This window comes from Coregonus lavaretus (genome assembly GCF_964263955.1).
Source record: "Coregonus lavaretus genome assembly, chromosome: 13".
Lineage (NCBI taxonomy): Eukaryota > Metazoa > Chordata > Actinopteri > Salmoniformes > Salmonidae > Coregonus > Coregonus lavaretus.
The window spans coordinates 9,110,234-9,123,257 of NC_140000.1; the positions used below are offsets into that span (position 1 = coordinate 9,110,234).

At 42.0% G+C, this 13,024-nt stretch overlaps 1 protein-coding gene across 1 annotated transcript; it reads left to right on the top strand.

Annotated features, from left to right (window-relative positions):
* Positions 1-10,355: 10,355 nt before the first annotated feature.
* LOC311139345 (L-rhamnose-binding lectin CSL2) lies at positions 10,356-12,277 on the top strand (the record flags this gene model as incomplete). The annotated part of the gene is made up of 9 exons (XM_084174218.1): positions 10,356-10,389; positions 10,505-10,540; positions 10,614-10,667; positions 10,746-10,881; positions 11,112-11,221; positions 11,347-11,391; positions 11,656-11,794; positions 11,882-11,989; positions 12,064-12,277. The coding sequence occupies 8 exons, from the start codon at positions 10,356-10,358 to the stop codon at positions 11,985-11,987; spliced, it is 660 nt and encodes a 219-aa protein (XP_084030344.1). The 3' UTR covers positions 11,988-11,989; positions 12,064-12,277.
* Positions 12,278-13,024: the final 747 nt, after the last annotated feature.

Below are 13,024 nucleotides of genomic sequence, written 5' to 3' on the forward strand. Positions count from 1 at the left end.
ACGTGAGGCACGCACACTAACGCATGCACACATGACTGGGAAGTAGAATGCTGGGGCTGACCGTTTTGTCTTCCAGGAGATTTACTCTGTGGAACATAAAGACCAGAGAGACTTCTGGGATATCTTGCTCTTCATTGGTTGGATGTCTTCTTTCCTGTCCTCTCTCCTCCTTTGACATCTCAGTTGAGAGTAATCTATGTAAACTGCATGTTTCCATGTAAAGTTCAAGATTTGTAAATCACATTCATTGTGTATTTTGTTGTAGGCATTTGTGTGTAGTGAGGCCCTCTGGAGATGTATCCCTGGTGCTGCAGCAAGGCACGGTCAGGAGGACTCATGGAGAAATAAAACATTAACCCCAGAAAAGTAACTTTATTTCAAATAACATTACCATAATGTTTTGAATAAATACTTTAGTACAATGTTGCTTTTTCTGAACTGAGGTGGTGGGTCTGGATTAAACTAAGCAGCAAAAGACAAGACTTGGTGTCTTTTGTTCAATATTACGAAACATGTCCACATGAAGTACTTTATTTGAATCCACAAATTATATAAAAGGATTCAAACATTTCAAAGGTATTGGATACATGGACACTTAAGAATACAAAAAGCACATGGCAAAGTAATAAACTTTATGGCCTGAATACAAAGTGTTATGTTTGGGGCAAACCACATTACTGAGTACCAGTCTTCATATTTTCAAGCATGGTGGTGGCTACATTGTTGTGGGTATGCTCATCATCGGCAGGGACTATGGAGTTTAGAATAAAAATTAATGGAATAGAGCTAAGCACAGGCAAAATCCTGGAGGAGAACTTAGTTGAGGGAGACAAATTAACCTAAAATGCAAGGCCAAATATACACTGGAGTTGCTTACCAAGACAACGTTGGATGTTCCTGAGTGGCCTAGTTTTGCCTTATATCGACTTAAACTACGGCAAGACTTAAATGGCTGTCTAGCAATGGTCAACAACCAACTGTACAGAGCTTGAATTTTAAAAGTAATGTGCAAATATGGTACAATCCAGGTATGCAAAGCTCTTAGACTTACCCAGAAAAGGTAACAGCTGTAATTGCTGCCAAAGGTGATTCTAACACGTATTGACTCGGGTGTGAATACCTATGTAAATTAGATATTTCTGTAATTCATTTAATACATTTGCAAAATAATTATTGAAAATGTGTAGATGGGTGAGATTTATTTTAACATCCGTTTTGAATTCAGGCTGTAACACTGGAATAAGTCAAGGTATGAAGGCACTGGACACACAGACCGGAGTTATTGTGGCATGTCACTACCTCACTGTCCAACCCAGCAGTATGAACAGAAGAGCAAACTGAAGAGGAAGAAAATGTTCAGCAACTCTTTCCAGTTGTCCATTCTTAAGAATTTACTGGGACCTGGCATCCACAGGAGATGGTAGTCGACACATACACGTGGATGCAGGACTTCAAGGGCAAAAGTGCTCATATTGACGGTGAACAAAAATAAAATATACATTCAACTTCATCACACTTTAGATCAGAACTGAATGTAGCCAAAATCAAGCCAAAACACAAATGCTCAAATTGACTCCCACACAACTAAGAGGACAGGGCAAGCAGTCACTGTTCCATTCACAGACCATCATGAGAGACCAGCCTGCTTGAATAGAAAGGTTTCCCTCCACAAACCTGGGGTATACCAACAAAGCCAAACCACAGGGATGTTGGAGGGGAAATTATTATTCAATGTAAACAGGCAATAAACATCACTTCATGCATCACCTTCAACTCACAAAAGCAAATGGTATACCAATAACATAAATCAAGATTTTGTAACAGGAAAACTACTGTGAAAGCTGGTTTTCATCTGAATCTATAAAAGACCTTCCCCTAAATCTGTTCTGATATCACCTGACTTACAATGCCTTCGGAAAGTATTCAGACTCCTTGACTTTTTCCACTTTGTTACGTTACTGCCTTAATCTAAAATGGATTTACATTTTAAAAATCCTCAGCAATCTACACACAATACCCCATAATGAAAGTGAAAACAGGTTTTTAGAATTTTTGGCAAATGTATCAAATAAAAAAAACAGAAATACCTTATTTACATAAGTATTCAGACCCTTTGCTATGAGACTCAATTTAGCTCAGGTGCATCCTGTTTCCATTGATCATCATTGAGCTGTTTCTTGATTGGAGTCCACCTGTGGTAAATTAATTTGATTGGACATGATTTGGAAAGGCACACACCTCTCTATATAAGGTCCCACAGTTGACAGTGCATGTCAGAACAAAAACGAAGCCATGAGGTCGCAGGAATTGTCCGTAGAGCACCGAGACAGGATTATGTCGAGGCACAGATCTGGGGAAGGTTACCAAAACATTCTGCGGCATTGAAGGTCCCCAAGAACACAGTGGCCTCCATCATTCTTAAATTGAAGAAGTTTGGAACCAGGGAGAAGGGCCTTGGTCAGGGAGGTGACCAAGAACCCGATGGTCACTCTGACAGAGCTCTAGAGTACCTCTGTGGAGATGGGAGAACCTTCCAGAAGAACAACCATCTCTGCAGCACTCCAACAATCAGGCCTTTATGGTAGAGTGGCCAGACAGAAGCCACATCTCAGTAAAAGGCACATGACAGCACTCTTGGAGTTTGCCAAAAGGCACCTAAAGACTCTCAGACCATGAGAAACAAGATTCTCTGGTCTGATGAAACCAAGATCGAACTCTTTGGCCTGAATGCCAAGCGTCACATCTGGAGGAAACCTGGCACCCTCCCTACGGTAAGCATGGTGGTGGCAGCATCATGCTGTGGGGATGTTTTTCAGCGGAAGGGACTGGGTGACTAGTCAGGATCAAGGGAAAGATGAACGGAGCAAAGTACAGAGGGATCCTTGATGAAAACCTGCTCCAGAGCCCTCAGGAACTCAGACTGGGGCTAAGGTTCACCTTCCAACAGGACAACGACCCTAAGCACACAGCCAAGACAATGCAGGACTGGCTTCGGGACTCTGAATGTCCTTGAGTGGCCCAGCCAGAGGCCGGACTTGAACCTGATCGAACATCTCTGGAGAGACCTGAAAATAGCTGTGTGGCAACGCTCCCCATCCAACCTGACAGAGCTTGAGAGGATCTGCAGAGAAGAATGGGAGAAACTCCCCAAATATAGGTGTGCCAAGCTTGAAGCGTCATACCCAAAAAGACTTGAGGCTGTAAGGTGCTTCAACAAAGTACTGAGTAAAGGGTCTGAATACTTATGGAGCTATGATTTCAGTATTTTAAAATAAAAAATGTATTTGCAAAAATGTCTAAACCTGTTTTTGCTTTGTCATTATGGGGTATTGTGTGTAGGTTGATGAAGGGGGGGAAAAAACAATTTAATCAACCTAACAAAGTGGGTCTGAATACTTTCCGAATGCACTGTATGTGAGGAGTGTATCACTTTCAGAATCAGTGGAGAGGTTGGTTGGTTGGGAGAACTGTCTACGCTAGGTTATTCCAGGGAAAGCAACTGGAGATTTGGCGAAGCTATGCAGCAAATGCCTGATCCCTTCCTGTCTGTCTATGTTGTGAAGGTATTTCTGTCCCCCTTTAGGCTTTCTGAAGCCAGAATGAGACAAAGAGGGATTAGACTGAGATGTCATAAACAAGACCAGGAATTATCGGAGCCAACTGTTGCCATTGTTTCCATCAGCTTCATTCATTGGGAGTTCAATTTGGCTTCCAATTTTTATTTTTATTTTCACCTTTATTTAACCAGGTAAGCCAGTTGAGAACAAGTTCTCATTTACAACTGGGACCTGGCCAAGATAAAGCAAGCAGTGCGATAAAAACAACACAGAGTTACATATGGGGTAAAAAAACAAAGTCAAAAATACAACAGAAAATATATATACAGTGTGTGCAAATGTAGCAAGTTATGGAGGTAAGGCAATAAATAGGCTATAGTGCAAAATAATTACAATAGTATTAACACTGGAATGCTAGATGTGCAAGAGATTATGTGCAAATAGAGATACTGGGGTGCAAAAGAGCAAAATAAATAACAATATAGGGATGAGGTAGTTGGGTGGGCTAATTTCAGATGGGCTGTGTACAGGTGCAGTGATCGGTAAGGTGCTCTGACAACTGATGCTTAAAGTTAGTGAGGGAGATAAGAGTCTCCAGCTTCAGAGATTTTTGCAATTCGTTCCAGTCATTGGCAGCAGAGAACTGGAAGGAATGGCGGCCAAAGGAGGTGTTGGCTTTGGGAATGACCAGTGAGATATACCTGCTGGAGCGCAGACTACGGGTGGGTGCTGCTATGGTGACCAATGAGCTAAGATAAGGCGGGGATTTGCCTAGCAGTGATTTATAGATGGCCTGGAGCCAGTGGGTTTGACGACGAACATGTAGTGAGGACCAGCCAACAAGAGCGTACAGGTCACAGTGGTGGGTAGTGTAAGGGGCTTTGGAGACAAAACGGATGGCACTGTGATAGACTACATCCAATTTGCTGAGTAGAGTGTTGGAGGCTATTTTGTAAATGACATCGCCGAAGTCAAGGATAGGATAGTCAGTTTTACGAGGGCATGTTTGGCAGCATGAGTGAAGGAGGCTTTGTTGCGAAATAGGAAGCCGATTCTAGATTTAACTTTGGATTGGAGATTCTTTATGTGAGTCTGGAAGGAGAGTTTACAGTCTAACCAGACACCTAGGTATTTGTAGTTGTCCACATACTCTAGGTCAGACCCGTCGAGAGTGGTGATTCTAGTCGGGTGGGCGGGTGCCAGCAGCGTTCGATTGAAAAGCATGCATTTAGTTTTACTAGTGTTTAAGAGCAGTTGGAGGCTACTGAAGGAGTGTTGTATGGCATTGAAGCTTGTTTGGAGGTTTGTTAACACAGTGTCCAATGAAGGGCCAGATGTATACAAAATGGTGTCGTCTGCGTAGAGGTGGATCTGAGAGTCACCAGCAGCAAGAGCGACATCATTGATATACACGGAGAAAAGTGTCGGCCCAAGAATTGAACCCTGTGGCACCCCCATAGAGACTGCCATAGGTCCAGACAACAGGCCCTCCGATTTGACACACTGAACTCTATCTGAGAAGTAGTTGGTGAACCAGGCGAGGCAGTCATTTGAGAAACCAAGGCTATTTAGTCTGCCAATAAGAATGCGGTGGTTGACAGAGTCGAAAGCCTTGGCCAGGTCGATGAAGACGGCTGCACAGTACTGTCTATTATCAATCGCGGTTATAATATCGTTTAGGACCTTGAGCGTGGCTGAAGTGCACCCATGACCAGCTCGGAAACCGGATTGCATAGCGGAGAAGGTACGGTGGTATTCGAAATGGTCGGTGATCTGTTTGTTAACTTGGCTTTCAAATACTTTCGAAAGGCAGGGCAGGATGGATATAGGTCTGTAGCAGTTTGGATCTAGAGTGTCACCCCCTTTGAAGAGGGGGATGACCGCGGCAGCTTTCCAATCTCTGGGGATCTCAGACGTTATGAAAGAGAGGTTGAACAGACTAGTAATAGGGGTTGCGACAATTTCGGCGGCTAGTTTTAGAAAGAAAGGGTCCAGATTGTCTAGCCCAGCTGATTTGTAGGGGTCCAGATTTTGCAGCTCTTTCAGATCTTCAGATTGATGACATCACTGTCTAATCCTTCTTCATCTCATTCTAGTACTTTAACCAGGAAGTGTGGGGATGACCCAATGGTAAAAATACAATCTGTATTTAATTTGATTTATTCATTGATCATTTAACTTATTCAGGCAAAATGTTATTGATCAATGTCCAAATTGTATTGTAAAAAAAGCATTAAGAAATTAAAAGTCTTAATAGATTTCCCATCCACTGTCTCATTGTCTTTTGCCTGACCAGGATCTTCCAGTAAATGTCCTTACTGGAGGTGGTTTTGAAGGAAAATTAAAATCATGGAAAAAGGATCATGAATTGTAACCAATGAAAGCTACATTGCTCAGGAGAAGGGCGGCAGGTAGCTTAGTGGTTAAGAGCGTTGTGTCAGTAACCGAAAGGTCGCTGGTTCTAATCCCCGAGCCGACTAGGTGAATAATATGTCAATGTGCCCTTGAGCAAGGCACTTAACCCTAACTGCTCCTGTAAGTCGCTCTGGATAAGAGCGTCTGCTAAATTACTAAAATGTAAGGGAATATGTAATAATTTGTTTAGTCACAATGTAAAAGTTTTAACATTTCTGGATATTTCAAACAGAGGATTTATTTAGGTGAGTTCAGGAGTAGGACTACTTACTAAGTCACAAAATCTGACCCCAAATTCAATATATCCCATCATTAACTATTTATAGTAATGTATTAATCAAATATTTTATTGATACTAATAAATGCTGTTTAAATAACCATGAAACATTTATGACTTCCACATGTCTTGATTGAGAGTTTCCAGAATATTATCAGTCATCGTGTACTCATATAAACGTATGTGTAAGGTAATGAACTCATCAAGACAGCTTGTAGCCTTCTGTATATATTGCTAAGACATGAATGACTGAAAGTAGCCTATATCATCTAATGCAGGGGTTTTCAAACCTTTCTTGCCCAGGGACCCCCACCCAGGCAAACCGGCAACCCAGGGATCCCCATCATATATTAGAAAAATATAGTAAATGTACAGTGCCTTGCAAAAGTATTCATCCCCCTTGGCGTTTTTCCTATTTTGTTGCATTACAACCTGTAATTTAAATGGAATTTTAATTGGATTTCATGTAATGGACATACACAAAATAGTACAAATTGGTGAAAGTGAAATTTAAAAAATAAATTGTTTCAAAAAATGCAAAAAAATAAGTAACAGAAAAGTGGTGCGTGCATATGTATTCACCCCCTTTGCTATGAAGCCCCTAAATAAGATCTGGTGCAACCAATTACCTTCAGAAGTCACATAATTAGTTAAATAAAGTCTAAGTGTCACATGATCTGTCACATGATCTCACCTTCCAGCAGGACAATGACCCTAAGCATACTGCTAAAGCAACACAAGTGGTTTAAGGGGAAACATTTAAATGTCTTGGAATGGCCTAGTCAAAGCCCAGACCTCAATCCAATTGAGAATCTGTGGTATGACTTAAAGATTACTGTATACCAGCGAAACCCATCCAACTTGAAGGAGCTGGAGCAGTTTTGCCTTGAAGAATGGGCCAAAATCCCAGTGGCTAGATGTGCCAAGCTTATTGAGACATACCCCAAGAGACTTGCAGCTGTAATTGCTGCAAAAGGTGGTTCTACAAAGTATTGACTTTAGGGGGGTGAATATTTATGCACGCTCAATTTTAATTCCAGGTTGTAAGGCAACAAAATAGGAAAAATGCCAAGGGGGGTGAATACTTTCGCAAGCTAGTATATGGTCTTATCGTCAGGTGAATGATAATGGAAAGTAGAAGTAATCAACATTTTAAAATAAATAGATTTGGTAGATAGTTTAGTTATTTTGTCCTCCCCACAGTTCATTGGAAGAGAAAGTGTAAACTCTAACAACCTTTTAGCTAGAAAGGTACAGTATCTGGTTTTGGTCGTTTAAGTTGACACAAACAATTTTTCCAATCCTGAAAATTACCACTTTTTACAGAAAAACCACATAAATGCAGAACCCCCCCCCCCCCCTGTGTAATTAGCTCCAATGACTGTAATTTCTTCCATATTAAAAAGATAGTTAGAGATTTCAGCAATGAAGCCATTTATTTACTTCCCCAGAGTTGGATGAACAAGTTGTTCCTGTAGACTTTCAGTCATTGCGCTAACACTAGTTAGCATTGGCTCATAAAATGACCTCTAACTTCCATCATACTGGGTGCAGAAACATAAAAATGGTATCTACAATGTTATTCTGTTGGAGCTAGCGATATAATAAATAAATAAATAAATCATCTCACTTAGGTACACCACCAGAGGTTGGTGGCACCTTAATTGCGGAGGACGTGCTCCTGGTAATGGCTGGAGCGGAATTGGTGGAATGGTATCAAACACATGGTTTCCATGTGTTTGATGCCATTCCATTTACTCCGTTCCAGCCATTATTATGAGCCGTCCTCCCCTCAGCAGCCTCCACTGACTGACACCTACATTCACACCTTCTCTTATAGTTGTGTTACCTTTGATGGTACTATAGTATTTTGCCATGGAAACCCCATAGTTTAGGAACAGAGTTGTTTCTTCATACCTTGGGAGTTGTTCCTTGCCTCTGCTTCCTCTCTTAGGGTTTAGACACAGATTGTGGATAGAAACCTTGTGACAAATGAAGTAAATATTACCATACCAAAAAAGTTTGTTTGATTGATTATGGGCCCAGTGATGTAAGCATGGCGTGTACCCTTCGTAGTTGGGGCACCCAGCTCATGCCCGGGAGGCTGGCCGATTCCAAAACGAATGCAATCAACGCTTATCCGGTTCACCTGGGGCCGGCCAGGCCCATTAATATAATCCCCTCAAGCAAAAGTCTTCTCACCGTTGAATGTAATTGGGAATTGAGGATTGATACCAGAGCACGCTCCTTGTAGAGAAGCAGGAGAAACAAGCCAGCTCAAGGTGAGATGATCAAACAATACAAACAACTTGAAATAATCAAGGTTTACACGTGTAATGGGTCCAATAACGAAACTACAAAGGACATAGTCATAACAGAAGGTTGATAGTCCGGTTGAGGATCGTGGGGAAGATGGCGGTAACTGAGGTTTTGTTTGAAACCGCTAGTGAGTCGGGTGACGCTAATAGTACAGAAAGTGAGAATGAGTGGGTTACAGTGGCGAAGAAAACGGGAAATAATGAGAAGTAACGCTGTGTTGGAAAATAAGAAACCACGACTCGTTTTTAGTCGGAGTGAGGGGTTCGGATCAATACTACTTGGGAAATATGTTTGTCTCCAGGAAAATCTGTGTGTGCGGAACAGAAGAAGCGTGTTTTAAGACTCAAAGATCGGAGTGGAACGTTTCCTGTATGGATTTTCGTAGCAGGGCGCCTATCAAGGGGGTTGTTTCTACAATGTGCGTGTGTGGGGAGACACGCACATTGTAGGCTTCAATATGAGGAGGAAATTATAGTCCTAAAAGTGCTTTCCAGTTTCACTGACTCGCCAAATGATACGCAGCTCACACGCCAGTGATGTCCGCATGTTCGTGCCAAAAGCCTATCTCGCTTTCGCTCTTGCTTTACTTTGTAAAACAATATTTGGAAGTTGATCAAATATATTTTGATAGTCTACAGCAGACCGATGTCTTCTCTGTTCAGCAGGGGCCACTTGCTTTCCAACCTATATTTTCCTGCGATTTGTATTTTAAATATTGGGAAAGGCCTGTTGTCTGCATGCTGTTCACTGACAGATTTGCCGCGCGCTCCCGACTGTAGGCTATGCCTTGTTATTGGACTACAAACAATCCACAGCTAGGCAATAAAAAGCTATTGATCATCTGTGGCTAAATTATAGGCCTTCTTATGGTATAGTAGGCTATTCTAAACAGACAGCAGGAATTCTATAACTTTGGCAAATGTATTTCAATTCATCATGCGTGCTGCAGATCCTCCAGAACACTTTGCAGTCCAGGACACTATGATTCTATAAGGAAATAAATGCTACCAGCTCTCGCACATCGGAATGAGACGTTTCTCACATTTAAGTGTTTGAAGAATTGACAAGGAGGCAACTCGAATGAACTTTGATCGCTTTTATTATAATTTTAACATTGCAAAAGGTGAAGGGGGTAAAAAAGTACCGGATCCGACCAAATAGGTTCCGGAACTAAACGGTCCAAAACGGAGGTGCCATCCGGCTCAAATTAAGCACTGGTAGATTTTTTTTTCACTAATGGTGAAATAACTCAATGTTTACTGAAACGTTGAGTATTAAGTTATAATATTATGGGTAAATCGACACCCAGAGAAAATAAAACCCAACGATAACTAAAATGGCTTTTATTCCGTGGTGAATGTGTAAAGTGAGGACGGCACTTCACACATTACTTGTGGTTTGAGCTGGCGTGAGATTTTAGTTCTGTGTTGCCAAAATGACCGCTAATCCGCTGTGCTTTGTATTGATGGTTTGCAAACAATGATCTGTTGACGAGTATCAATATATGTTAATTAAAGGTGTATTTGGCCAGGTGACCATCTGTAGCCTCTTACCTGTTATAACCACAGCTGAACCAACTACTACCACACCTGTACACAGCATCATGCTCCTTTTAAGACTGACTGCGTTCACCTGTGAGTATACTGAATTGTAACATATGTATTTGCATTCCAGTATTTTCCAGATGTTTCTAAATGTGTCAATTTGTAGTTGAAGTCCAATATAAACAGTATGACCCAGGTCTAGTATACAGCATCCTGTATGATCTGAGGACTAGGTGCTGTTCCATGTCTGTCTATACTCTGTACCATACTATATACTGTACACTCTTTATATACTTACTGTATATGATGTACACTACTTCTCCTGTAAAGAATTGGAAAGGGAAGGGACTGACCAAGGTTAGTAAAGCTGAATTAGCTGTGTTGTTTTTCAGTGCTAGCTGCAGCGTGCTGTACACTACCGGCTGCAGGTACGTGGTTGGTGTGTGTGTGTGTGCGCGCATCTACATCTATAAAGTGATGGTAACTATGTTTCTTCCTCAGCAACTAGAGTGGTCACCTGTGACAATGGAGACAACGTCCAGTTCCTGAGCTGTGGTATGAACACACACTACCCTGATGGTCTCTCCGTAGTGCTGTCGGTCTCTTTACCTGTTCTTATTCTTTCCCTGCTAGATTCTGGAGTGATCTTCATTGAGAGAGCTCTGTACGGACGGACTGACGGAACCACCTGCAAAGAAGGACGAACTGCCAACCAGCTGACCAACACACAGTGTTCACAGACGGGCACCATGGAGGTCCTCTCACAGAGGTACATTCAGTCACAGTGTTTATTTGATAAAGAAAGGCTGGGATTGTCAGAGGTGTGTTGTTGAAAAGCACATCGCAGTAAAGTCAATGTGCCTTTTTAAAGCCATTTTTCCTGACGTTCCCGGTAAACACTGCAGATGTTTGCTTTAAATGTCAAGCGCTGCATGCTTGTTGACAACGCCTTTGATTAAATCCCAGCCATCACTCATCTTACCTCCTGATATCCCCCAGGTGCAATGGGAAACAGGTGTGTGAAGTGAACACTGAAGTCTTCCGTACTTCTGACCCCTGTGTCGGAATCTACAAATACCTGGAAACCACCTACACCTGCATCCTAGCAAGTCAGTCTGTCTTATTATTATAATAATACACCAGGCTAATGTGTGTCTGCTATGATAATGTATGCCTTTGTCTGCCCAGCAGTGGCCAGTGTGGTGTGTAATTCTTGTTTGTTTTGTCCTTGCAGCACGCAGCATCACGTGTGAAGGCTCTGATGCTCTACTAGAATGTGGTAAGGCTCTGAAGCTCTACTAGAATGTGGGGAGGCTCTACTAGAATGTGGTGAGGCTCTGATGCTCTACTAGAATGTGGGGAGGCTCTGATGCCCTACTAGAATGTGGGGAGGCTCTGATGCTCTACTAGAATGTGGTAAACTTGTCAACACTCTGCTGTACAGTATACTCACATCTCATATGATTATGTATTATTCACGGTTTATATTACCGTCACTTGCACACCAAAGACCTCCAGCCTTACCTCTGTTCCTCCTCCTCAGATGAAGGTACAATCCAGATCCACAGTGCCAACTATGGTCGCCGTGACCAGCTAGTGTGTTCCTTTAATCGGCTCGCTAACCAACTAGCCAACACCAACTGCCTCAGCCAATCCACCACTGCCAGTAAGGTGGAAAAGAGGTACTGAAACCTGCAGTGTGTACTGTAGTGTTAACCTCTACCTGTAGAAACATGATTAGCGTTAACCTGTATCTGTCGTTGACACAGGTGTGATGGGAATAGCCAGTGTAACGTCCCGGCGTCCAGTTCTCTGTATGGAGATCCCTGTGTAGGAACCTACAAGTACCTGGATGTGGCTTACACCTGTGGCTAAACGTGAGGCACGCACACTAACGCATGCACACACGACTGGGAAGTAGAATGCTGGGGCTGACCGTTTTGTCTTGCAGGAGATCTTCTCTGAGGAACAAAGACCAGAGACTTCTGGGATATCTTCCTCTTCATTGGCTGGATGTGTCTTTCCTGGCGGCCTCCTTTTTGAAGTCTCAATTGAGTGTAAAACATATGTAAACTGCATGTTTCCATGTAAAGTTCAAGATTTGTAAATCAAATGTATTTTGTCGTAGGCATAATTTGTATGTAGTAAAAAAAATACTAAATGAGGCCTTCTGGAGCTTTATTCCTGGTGCTGCAGCAAGGCACGGTCAGGAGGACTCATGGAGAAATGAAACATTAACCCCAAAAATGAATTTTGTGTAATGTAGCTCAGTTGGTAGAGCATGGCGCTTGCAACGCCAGGGTTGTGGGTTTGTTTCCCACGGGGGGCCAGTATGAAAATGTATGCACTCACTAACTGTAAGTAGCTCTGGATAAGAGCGTCTGCGAAATGACTAAAATGTGTACTAAAGTATTTATTCAAAAAAATTCTGAATTGAGGTGATGGGTCTGGATTAAACTAAGCCGCAAAAGACAAGACTTTGTGTGTCTTGTTCAATATTACGAAACATGTCCACACACTTAATGTTTTATTTGAGTCCACAAATTACATTATGTTAAACATTTCAAAGGTCTTGGATACATGGGCACTTAAGGAAACAAAAAGCACATTCTTCTGCATAAAATATGGCAAAGAAATAAACTTTGTCCTGAATACAAAGTGTTATGTTTAGGGCAAACACAACACATTACTGAGTACCAGTCTTTATATTTTCAAGCGTGGTGGTGGCTGCATCGTGTGTATGCTTGTCATCGCCAAGGACTATGGAGTTTTTTTAGGATAAAAATTAATGGAATAGCTAAGCACAGGCAACATCCTAGAGGAAAACCTGGTTTAGGGAGACAAATTCACCTTTCAGCAGTAAAATAACCTAAAACACAAGGCCAAATTTACACGAGTTGCTTACCAAGATG